This window comes from Macaca nemestrina, chromosome 15 (assembly GCF_043159975.1).
Source record: "Macaca nemestrina isolate mMacNem1 chromosome 15, mMacNem.hap1, whole genome shotgun sequence".
Taxonomy (NCBI): domain Eukaryota; kingdom Metazoa; phylum Chordata; class Mammalia; order Primates; family Cercopithecidae; genus Macaca; species Macaca nemestrina.
The window spans coordinates 92,579,887-92,591,919 of record NC_092139.1 but is presented as its reverse complement, the minus strand read 5'-3'; the positions used below and the strand labels follow the sequence as shown (position 1 = coordinate 92,591,919).

The 12,033-nt window shown below is 47.4% G+C and overlaps 1 protein-coding gene across 8 annotated transcripts in view; it reads left to right on the top strand.

Moving 5' to 3' along the window:
* Positions 1 to 12,033, top strand: part of LOC105495698 (KIAA1671 ortholog) — a 248,906-nt gene that overhangs the window by 191,465 nt on the left and 45,408 nt on the right. For 3 of the 8 annotated variants that reach the window (XM_071080292.1, XM_071080294.1, XM_071080293.1), the window contains one exon: positions 5,476 to 5,556. The exons of 3 other annotated variants lie outside the window; for them this stretch is intronic. In XM_071080292.1, coding sequence (XP_070936393.1) covers positions 5,476 to 5,556 — 81 coding nt within the window. 2 more of the 8 variants (XM_071080295.1, XM_071080296.1) reach the window with 2 other exon arrangements.

Genomic DNA, 12,033 nt, shown 5'->3' with positions numbered 1-12,033 from the left:
ATCATCACAGTAGTGATGGCTGACGTGCATTGAGCATTTACTATGTGCCCAGGGCACTGTGCTAAATGCTTCAAGTCCTTTGATGCTGATGCTTTTCATCTTTGCAGCCACCCTGTGAGGTAGGTATTATCATCCTGCTTTACAGTTGTGGGAACTGAGGCTCAGGAAGATGAAATGGCTTGCCTAAGGTCACACAGCTGGCAGGCTACAGAATCAGAATTTGAACTAGGGCTTGCACTTGAGACCAGGAGCACAACCTGTCCCAGAGTTGTGTACTCTGCAGCTAACTTGAGCTCTGAGTAGGAAACTTCCCTGGCCCTATTTAGAGGAGGAAGACAGGGAGGGAGCTCATGTTCCTTAGGTATCTACCCTACTTCATGTGCCTTTTATATATCTTTCATTTCATTCTTGGTTTTAAATGTCCCCTCCTCTTTCTCTGTCATACAGACACACACACAATCAGCATTAGGATCCTTGCTTTTCAGATGAAGAAATCAAGGCTCAGAGACATCAAGGGGCTTCACCCAGATCACACAGCCAGTAAGCATCAGAGTTTGCACCCAGGTCTGTCTGATTCTGAGCTCATGATTTTTTCTACACTGAACCAGACTCTGGCATTCCTGATTATGTTCTCAAAGGGGAGAAGGGATAATGTGAATTCAGAGCTTGGCATCATGCAAACAGCCCTAAACCATGAGTCAGGAAGCCTGGGATTTCTGTGGCAGTACCCAGAAAATCCTGCCCCTGTTTTTGCCTCCATTGTCCCATTTGTACCACAGGGACATGGTCTCCCAGGTTTCTGAGCCTCTTTTGCATGTCAGCATTTCGTGTGTATTCTGATTATAGCCAAAAATGCTTGTCTGTGTATCCTGGCAGAGATGGAGCTTGGGGCAGAGCTGTAGACTTTTGAGAGGATCCCTGGGGTAGGTGAATGTAGCCTATCATGCCTCTCAAGGCAGAACTTAAACCAATAATGGTTTTTCCTTTAAAAACCTAAGAGAAGCCGGGCGCGGTGGCTCACGCCTGTAATCCCAGCACTTTGGGAGGCCGAGGCAGGCGGATCACAAGGTCAGGAGATCGAGACCACGGTGAAACCCCGTCTCTACTAATAATTACAAAAAATTAGCCGGGCGCGGTTGTGGGCGCCTGTAGTCTCAGCTACTCGGGAGGCTGAGGCAGGAGAATGGCGGGAAGCCGGGAGGCGGAGCTTGCAGTGAGCCGAGATGGCGCCACTGCACTCCAGCCTGGGCAACAGATTGAGACTCCGTCTCAAAAACAACAACAACAACAACAAAAAAAAAAAAAAAAAAAAAAAACCTAAGAGAAATTTTTCCTTAGTTGGGGTTAGACGAGTAGTAAGTGTCCCATTAAAAGGGTACATTTTTGAGGCATTCAGAGTGATAGGGATACTTCAGGTGTTAGGGAATGTGAAACAGTGAGGTTAAGCAAGCAGAGGCTGGGCGCTCTAGATGCAAATACCTTTCAGCTCTGTAATCCTATTATTCTGATCAAAGATAACCAGCTGGTGAGCCTATAGCAGGGTACCAAGTAGCTTTCCTTACATCTGCTAACTCCAAATGACTGGGAGTGGCTGCCTGGGGTGCAGTGTTAGGGATTCTCTGAGATTATCTAAGCTCAGTTCTGTAATTAATTATTGATGTCTGCCATGAGCAAGGGAGTGTTACTTTTTACTTTCATCTTTGCTCTTTTCCAAAGGGTAACCCTTTGTGTTTCCAACATGAAATTATTACTTTTTTTTTTTTCAATCAGGGAACAGGAGGACATGATGTCAGCAAGAACAGGAATAACAGTCACCAAATCCCACAGTCCGAATGATCTGTCCTATGTTACCAGGCCTGTGGTAACACCTCTCTGTAAAGGTCAGAGACTAAATTTAGGAAAGTGTCATGGAATCATGGAATGGTTATTATTCATGAAAACTGTCCTTTGTTTCCCTCCGTTTGGGAGAATTACATAATGGCCAGTAATTGAGGTTAAAAAACAGGTGGTAAACAAGAACATTTGAGATTAATCTCGTTTCTTAAAGAGGCACTTTTGTATACCTGCCTAATTTTCAAAGCTGTCCCTGATCATTAGGTAACTGGACATGTGCTGAGGAATCGAGTGAGGCACAGTTTACCAACTTCTTTAAGTGTATTTTTCACTTTTTGCTCAATCACTGTTATTTACCATTGTGTCCTCATCAAGTAATTTTCCTTCAAAGCAAAATAAAAGTTGCCCAACCCTTTCTGGGAGAGTTTGTCTTCCTGCCAGTACCTGCCTGCAGCTGGGAAAGTTTCCAGTAAGTAAACAGTTTACAGTGGAGGAGATTGAGGCCCAGAGAGGTTAAGTGACTTCGGCCTAACATGTCTAACATGTCACACAGCCAAAGAGTGGCAGAGCTGGAATTAGAACCGAGGCCTGTTTATCTCAAAAGTTCCTCCACTTAAATATGCCAAGTGAATGGCTGTCCTGCAGTAGATATTCAATGTACAATGACTCATTTTTCTTATACTTGTCTAAAAATTGTTTGCCTCTGTATCTGTCGGGATCAGCTAGGTTGTGCTGCAGTGACAAATGGCTCTCAAAGCTTCAGTGGCTTAAAACAGAAAAATAGGTCTTGTTTTTTATTTTTTGAGCATTCTAAATGCCCACTGTCATTGGCTATGTCTGTGTTCCATGTCATCTTTACTCTGGGTGGCCTAGGTTGATGGAATAGGTTGCCTGGGGGAACAGCCAGCTGCATGGCTGATGGAAAGAGATCATGGCTAATCATGGCTCTTAAAGTTTCTGCCTGGAAATGAGTGACATCACTTTTTGCTTGCATTTCATTGGCTAGGGCAAGTCACATGACCGTACCTGAATCCGAGAGGGGTATATAATCCTTCTGTAGGGAGTGACTTTGGATGTGTGTGCCTTGCAGTGTGGTCTGCCTGACACAGTCTTAACATGATATTTATCAATTCATTTGTAGAAATAAGTCTGCCCAAGTCCATTTTCTCCTTCTTTGAAGCATGAGCCACCCTTTTGGATTAACTCTGCTCCTTTTGTTTAGATTGATTAAGGATCCCCGAGTTGAACACTCACCTGTTCTCATGTACAGCACCATCTCTGATTTTGATATGTTCACTTATTTATTCATCTGTTGGTTCATCCTAGAGATGGACCGGAACCTACAATGGTAAAAAACAAATACCAACCTTCAAATACTAGAGTTCTTCAAAAAAATTCAGAGTTCTTTAAAGACGTCCAGGCCTATATCTCTTCAACCCACCGAAGTGTTGCTGAGCAGCTCTTGGTGCCTGCGCTTCTCCAGGTGGGCAACATTTATTGAGTGTCTGCCATGTGCCAGGTACTTCCATGACCTAGGAGGCTTCCAGAGATCTCAGGGAGATGTTTTGTCTTTGGGTGCTTGGGAATCCCACCCCCTTCCTCGTCTTCCCTCTGAGGGAAAGGGAAAAAAGCAACTTCAGCGCTTAAGCAGAGAGAAGCACCAACCATTGCACACCACCCCCAGACCCCAACTGAGAAGCAGTGGAGGAACAATTAATATGGGTTTTAGGCAATGTCGTAATGGGCCTCCTGGGCATCTGTGCTCATCTTTTCTCAGTTGGGAATTCTGGGGATGCTGCTTGGAAGCTATTTATAGAAGAAATGCCCGTTGCCTGGGGTTCTCAGAGAGGCAATTACATAGTAGGAAGGGGGAGCCGAGGCCCCCCTGATGGGGCTCACCCTGGGAAGGCTGCAGGAAGATGCAGGCTTGGCAGGCTGCCTTCTCTTGCGAGGAGTCCCGAATCAGAAGCAGGCCTCCCTGGTTACAGAGGAGGCCTTAGGAAGTGGAGGGAGGCTGTATGGTGCAAAGGTGGGGTCCAGCAGACTTGACCTTGAATCTGGACTTTGCCACCTACTTGCTGTGTGACCTTGAGTAAATCACGTGGCCTCTCTAAGCTTTAGTTTCCCCTTCCATCCAGTTGTTAAAGATGTGGTAAGGATTTAATGATACCATCTATCTCCTCGGCAGATGCTTGTTGCATGCCTACTATGTGCTGGGGATTCATCAGAGAACAGACCATTTACTTTCTAGTTGGAGTTGGGAAGGAAAGTTATAATCAACAGCAAAAGCAGTCTAATATCAGGGGTGGTGAGTGCTGTGAAGAAAAGCAAAGTGAAGCTGGGGAGGTAGGTATGGGTTTGGGGGGACATGTATACTTTATGCGAGAGTTTAGGGAAGCCATCTTTGAGGAGAGAACATAGAAGCAGAAGAATGAAATGAAGCCCAGAGCTGTGTAGATATCTGGGGGAAGGAAAAACATGCCAGAAGTGGGAACAACAAGTGTGAAGGCCTAAGGACGGAGTGTGCTGTGCTCGGCTTACTTCAGAAAGCACATGGGGGTCTTTGTGGCCGGGTGGCAGCGAGTGAGGCTGAGAAATGGTGTGGTGGCAGCGCATTGATTAGTCCTGCTGCATAACAAATGATCACAAACTTAGTGGTTTAAAATAATATAAATCTCTTACAGTTTTTATCAGTCAGGAATCCAGGCCCAGTTGAGGGGGGTCCTCTGCATAGAGTCTCACAAGGCTGCAATCCAGGTATTGGGTGGGCCGCATTCTCAACTGGAGGCTCGACGGGAGAATCTGCTTCCAACCTCACTGGGGTTGTTGGCAGAATTCAGTTCCTTGGGGTGGAGGACTGAGGGCCCTGGCTGCTTGCTGGCTGTCAGCTGGAGTCCAGCCTAGAGGCTGTCTGCAGTTTCTTGCCACATGGGCTTTCTTGTGGCCATTTGCTTCATTAAGCCAGCAAGGAGCATCTCCAGAGTGAGCCTGCTAGCAAGGCAGGGTCTTCTATAATGTGATGCAGCAGGGGAATAACATCCCATCCCCTTTGCCAAATTCTGTTGGATGAAAGCAAGTCTCTGCCTGCACCCAAGGGGAGGGGCTCACACAAGGGTATGAACACCAGGAGGCGGGGATCCTGGGAGGGGTACCTTGGAGTCTGTCAGCCACATGCAGTGATCCATGAGGGTCGATGCTGGAGAAGTGGGGAACAGGGAGCAGTGGGTGAGGGCCCCATAGGACGCAGTGAGGGCATTGGAACTTACTCTGTTTATAACAGGCATCCATAGGTGGTTCTTGAGCAGAGGCATGGTATGAGAACTTGTCCCTACCTCAAAGAGTGCATTTCATATGTGGTCACTGTCATCATGAACGGTTATTCCAGCTCCTGGTCAGGTCATTGGTCAAAAATATATGGGAAGGAGAAGTGAGGGGGAGTTGAAAGAGTAGAGTTCTCTTTCAGGCTTTTCCTGGGACTTGCTGTGGAACTTCCTACAAGGCCCTCACGTCTCAGAACCTCTGGCCCTCATAAGACCATAAAACAGGTAAGACTGGGCTCAGAGGAGCTCCTCAGCCTACTGGGAGAACCAGACGTTAAGCGTGTAATCACCCTGCCAAATTACCCCTGTGTTTTTATCCTAGCTTTATAAAACAAGGATCAAAGAATGGGCAGGAAGTAAATTCACCCACATTCTAACAGTGATTCTCTTCAGTGGTGATATTGTGAGTGATTTTCATTTTTTCTTTATAATTTTTTATTGTTAATATATGTATCTTTATATCTAGATCTATATTTACATTTTGTAGTGAAAAATGTATAACTTCTATAATCAGGGGAAAAACCCCTAATCACCAGGGTTTGGGGGTGACATATCTCTTTTCTAACTACCCTCCCCTACCTTCTGGGAACAGCCAATCCAGGCCTACACATGTCCCCACCTTTTATTTAAAGAGGTGATGGATGCATCACGGGATGTTCCTTTCCCAGCTTCCTGAAGCCAAGGTCCAGAGGTTCTGACTTAGACCATAAGTTCATGAGCCTGTCTGGCATCTTCCAAAGTGTGGCATTCAGTAGATGTGGTTTGGAACCCTGGCTCGGTGATGTGTGAGCTCCGTGACCTTGGTCAAGCTTCTATGTCTGTCCATGCCTCAAGTTTCCCAGTCTTTAAGGATAATGCTATATAACCTTTACCTGACAGGGAAAATGAGGAGAGATGGGATGGGGTGAATCCCTGGGAAGCATCTTGTAAGCCAAAATGGTTGCTTGTTCAGAGATTAAGAATTCATGAGCTGCCAATTCCTCATCAGGCACTTCTGCAGCAGACCCTTAACCTCTGCAATCCCTGCAATTCCACACTAGCATCCTAGGGGTCGGGGGAACTGTTTACTTTAGCGGCAGCCTCTGGTTGCCTAGCAACAGGAAATCCATCGCGGTTGATACTCTTAATTCGTAGGAATGTTCTGCTCACTGAGATGGCGCCGATACTGAGTTACATGAGAAGGGGAAAATAGCAGTGTGCACAACTTGCCCAGAAGTTGCAGAATCCGATCTCTTCTCAGAGTCCTCTCAGCCATAAATAAGATGCTGGAGGCCACAGTAGAGTCACAGCACTTGCTCTTCCCCAACAATTCCATGGTCACCAGGATTTCTTGGCACCATCCCCCTGAACTGGTTCCAGCTGCCATCTTGGCCGGAGGGTCTGGTTTGAAATGTTTTTTTTGGGTCCACAGGGGCTGAGGCGAGTGGGATGTTGTCCATGTGTGCTTCCCTTAAACCAGATGGATGGACCAGGTGCGGTGGCTCACGCCTGGAATCCCAGCACTTTGGGAGGCCGAGGCGGGTGGGTTGCCTGAGGTTAGGAGTTTGAGACCAGCCTGACTGATATGGTGAAACCCCATCTCTACTAAAAATACAAAAATTGGCCAGGTGTGGTGGCAGGCTTCTGTAGTCTCAGCTACTCGGGAGGCTGAGACAGGAGAATTACTTGAACCCAGGAGGCGGAGGTTGCAGTGAGCTGAGATCGCGCCACTGCCTGGGCAACAGAGCAAGACTCTATCTCAAAAAAATAATAATAATAAAAAAATAAACCAGGTGGATGAACCCCAAGGTGCTCCTGTGCCTTACCTGGGAAATAAGTGGGGACTGGCCCTTCAAAGGCAGGCCCTAGCTGCGCTTCCGTTCTCAAACTCAGAACTCTCCAGTGGGAGGACTCCTTGGTAGAGACACCTGGGCTTCTAAATGCAGGATGGTGAAGTGCTGTGATCTTTTCACGAGCCCTTCACCCTTTTCCCACATCTATTTCCTAAGGTATTTTTCAGGCTCTCCCCTGTCCCGGGCACTGGCCAAGGTGCCAAGGAGACAGTGGTGAGTGACATTCACCTTCCCTCCAGGGAGTTGCCAGTTGGCCAGGGGAAGAAGGCCTTGAAACAAGAAAACCAGCAGACACACGAGAACTCCCAAAGGGTTAGGAAGGAAACAGATGGAATGTGTGGGCCCCCACTCTCGGGGGTCTGGGGAGGAGTCTGCGGCAGCACAGGGTTGAGCAGACTGAGCACATGGCAGATGTGTCAGAAAGCAACTGCCTTTTGTTCTGAAATGGTGTTTATCATTATTTAAGGGTGTTAACATGTCCAAATGTCCTTTTTGAAATGAATTCATATAAAATGAAAACATTGCTGCGAAAAGCTCGCAGTGCAGGGTCTGTCTTTCCTTCCTTCTCTCCTCCCTTCCTTCCTTTCTATAAATTGTCATGGGCTGTGAAATGTGAAACGCTGGTCTCCACTCATCTGGTTCCAGCTTCTCATCTGAAAGATGTGGTTCCTGAGCCCAGTGGCCAACTAGACCTTAGCCACCATCACATGCCCCTAACTGTCCTCTGCCCCATTTTCCCTGTACATGATGTCAAGGCAGGTGAACGAGGCTCCCCACCCCTCACCACAAGCCCTGAGGGCCCTGAATAGCCTAGGAGTCTAGAAACCTGGGCTTAAGATTAGACTGGACCAAGTTGATCCTTTTTCTGCCATTTATGTGCTGTGTGACCTTGGGCAAGTGAAGTAACCTCTCTGAACCTTTGTTTCCTTGTCTATAAAATGAGAATGATAGACCGGGTGTGGTGGCTCATGTCTGTAATCCAAGCACTTTGGGAAGCTGAGGTGGGAGGATCCCATGAGTACAGGAGTTCGAGACCAGCCTGGGCAACATAGCAAGACCCCATCTCTACCACAAAAATTAACTAAAAAAAAAATGAGAATGATAATAGTACCAATGTCATAGGATTGTTCAGGGGCTTTGTTGTGAAAGTGTTTGATTTGTGTGTAAGAAACACATGTGTTCTCACAGTCTTTCTCTCTCTTTCTCCTCCCCCTTCCCTTTTTTAACTGGTATTGCCTAGTTTTTAAAATGCTTCAAGTTTTTCTACCTTCACCGTGTGCTGAATGGTCTTTGTCCCTTATCTTTACCTCTTGGCACTGTCCCTATCTTCTGAGGTCCAGTTCACATGCCTCCTCCTCCAAGTAGCCCACTATGCTTCACCCACTCGCTGGACTAATCCCCACTGACTCTGGGTAACAGACTCCAGTGGTCTGCAGATAGACCTGGCTCCCCCGATGCTCCTGTGATGGGGAATGTGACCTCCTGGTTCCCAGCTCTCTGGGGGTTCAGGACCTCACTGCCTTTCCATAGGGCCCAGTTCAGTAAGTGACATTTTCTCACTGAGGCCACAGAACAAACTCATGAAGTAGCTGTATGATTTAACAAAACAGAGTGTGGACTTTGGGCTGGAATACCCTTCGGAGTCTCATGGGCTCACATGGGAGGCGAATCAGACTCAACAAACCCTGGACAAATATTTGTGCAGGCTTTACAACTGAGTGAAGTGTTTGTTTCTTATCCCCATTGTATAGGTGAAGAAACTGAGGCCCGGTGAGACAAAGGGACTTGCCCAGGGCCCCACTGCCAGGCATAGAAAGGGAGGCACTTAGGATTCAAGCCTGTCTACACCAGGGGTTCCCACCCTGGACCTCCTTCTCCTGGGAATCCCCAGACAAGCCCCATTCACTGTTAATTAACCCATCCCTTTTCAGGGGTCTGGTGTGACTGGATGTTATATGATGTTTCCAAGAGAGAACAAAGAAGTAAGGCGTGTGTCCGCCATCGGAGGTCTGTGACTTCTAAATTCAGGAGGAAATGCCCTTTTGCTCTTAGAGTCCTTTACTAAGCTACTTTTAATTCCCCTGGGCCATGCACATCTTGGTCCAGGTGCTGTTCGGAGTCCTTTCCGTTTGGGGATGGTGGATCCCTGAGGTCCCCAGAGCTACCTGACAGCCACAGGGCCAGCCCACCTGAGGCCTGGGGCCCAGCGTGGGTTCCCTAATTATTGCTGAAAACCATCTCTCGCCTGTCAACATTCTATAAATAGGGAGCTGGAGGAAGAACAAAAAATACCACCGGCTCTTTTCCCCAGTGGGGGTGGGTTGAGTTAAAAAGCCTCTGAAATAGCAGCATCAACGGTGTAGGAAAGTTGGAGGGAGTTGGGAGAGCTGAGAGGTCACCTGGGACTGTTTTCATCCCTCAGAGGACCTGCCTGTGGGCCATGAGGATGATGGTGGTTCCCCCAAGCCCACAGCGTGGCCCTGTCTGACTGCTATTGCCCTAGGGACATGGTGTAGGAACATTTGGGATTGGGGAAGACAGGGCCTGGTGATCCCCAACGTGTGCTTCCTCCAGGTTTCCTTTGAACATGGCCACCTCTGACTTTGTCACCTGTGCAGGTTACTTCCCCTTCTCTGGGCCTCAGATTCGGTGTCCCCAAAACAAGGTCCTTGCTGGCTCCAAGGCACCCAATGGAAAACCCAAGCTAGAGGCCGGGCACGGTAGCTCACGCCTGTGATCCCAGCATTTTGGGAGGCCGAAGCGGGCAGATCACTTGAGGTCAGGAGTTTGAGACCAGCCTGGGCAACATAATGAGATCCCATATCTACAAAAAAAAAAAATTAAAAACTAGCTGCATATGGTGGCAGGCACCTGCAGTCTCAGCTACTCAGGAGGCTGAGGTGGGAGGATGACTTGAGCCCAGAAGTTCAAGACTGCAGTGAGCTGTGACCACGCCGCTATACTCCAGCCTGGGTGACAGAGCACGGCCCTATCTCTAAAAGAAAAAAATAAAAGAAAAAAAAAAAACCCAAGCTGGATTAATCTTGAATACCATCTTTCGTCAGTGGTAGTATGCATGAGTGTGCACATGTGCCTGTACGAATGCAGTTCTCTTTAAAACTCAGTTACGTGCTCAGGAAATTACCTGTGCAGAGAGTCAAGTTATTACTAGTTAGAAGGCCCTTTGAGGGCAGAGTTTGAAAGAATCTCATAGTAACACTATACAATAATAATGACATAAATTCTAGCCGCGGCTATCATGTATGGGTTCAGAGAGGTTTATCGAGTTACCCAAAGTCACACAGCTGGTGGGCAGCAGAACCAAGACCCAACCCAAGTCTGTCTGACCTCAGACCGGTCTTAACACCTGGACTTCCATATCAAGCAGGCTTTTGCAGGATAAGTTGCTCAAACAAATCCCTTACCTGCATTTCTTTGGTTTTTGTTTTGAAAAGCAGCACCCTGCTTTTCCTATCCTTACCCCCAGGCCTCACCAACAGAGTACTGACATGTTATTTATCATGAAAACATCTGAACAATAGCAGTTCCCAGAGCCAAACTTGCCGCCAAGTTGTTACCATGGGAGATATGTAGAATATGTGGGGGCAAGAAAGGGAACCTAGGAAGTGACATTGAGTCTGGACTGCCTGGGTTTGACTCCCAGCACTGCTGGCTTTGTGCCCCAGGGTCACTTCCCTTTGAACCTCAGTTTCCCCATCTGAAAAATGGGATACTGGCAGTGGATAATGTCCCCCCCACTCCTCCAATGGGAGCAAAATATTTGAAGTCCTTGGTATTCACCTTTGGAGATCATATTTATTAATGCACTCACCGAAGGATCTTGCATGTAGACGGTCAGTGCCCAATCAGTGTTTAAAAACAAAATAAAGGAGAGCAGAGTACAGTGGGGACTGTGTGGGAACCCAGGAGCTAGTTGAGCTGGGCAGACCTCAGCCCTGGTCTCCTGCCCCCTTCGTCTCCCCTGGAGCTTTGACTTATCTTCCACCCTGCAGGGTTGGAGAAAACCTAACACTTTGTGTGCCTAATCCATGTGTGTGTTTGGGAAGCTCCAGGTTTAAGAGCAGATGAGAGCGATGTGATTTAGGGAAATGAGAGAGGGAGGGAGGGTGAGGGATGCTCCACCACCTTCCTTGTTCCTTGATCCAAATGTCAAACATGCTGTCTGTGCCATACAGCATTTTATTTTATTTTATTTTATTTTATTTTATTTTATTTTATTTACTATTTTATTGTATTTTATTTTATATTTTATTTTATTTTGTTTTGTATTGTATTGTATTGTATTGTATTGTATGACAGAGTCTTATTCTGTCACCTCGGCTGGAGTGCAGTGGTGCAATCTTGGCTCACTGCAACCTCCACCTCCGTGGTTCAAGCGATTCTCCTGCCTCAGCCTCCTGAGTATCTGGGATTACAGATGTGTGCCTGGCTCATTTTTGTGTTTTTAGTAGAGACAGGGTTTCACCATGTTGGCCAGGCTGGTGTCGAACTCCCAACCTCAGGTGATCCACCTGCCTCGTCCTCCCACAATGTTGAGATTACAGGTGTGAGCCACCGTGCCTGGCCCCATGCAGCATTTTATAACAATACCCCCACCTCCAGTCCTTTGCCCTGGCCATGCCCTCCTGCTGGGATACCCTCCTCCTGGAGGTCCTCTTGGCTGAGGCCCTCATCTCTTTGCTCAAATGTTACCTTTTCACAGGGACTTCCCTGACAGTCAGCCCTGTTCAAAATCCTAGCATTCCCTCCTCTCCTACTCTTCAGCCCCTCTTCCTCTGCCTTATTTTTCTCCACAGCAGGTGTCACCTTGCAGTGCCATTTGTGATCTGCTCTGTTCTGTGAAGGAGGGGAAGAAGGGAGGGCGGGCAAGTGGGCTTCCTGTGTGCTAGGAGCTCTCACTCAGTATTGCATTTAGTCTGTAACAACTCGAAGAGGTGAGCGCTGTTTTTCCATTTTTATAGATGAGGACATTGACACTTGGTATCTTGGTACCTTTATATTATCTGGATTCAAGGATTTGTCCGTCC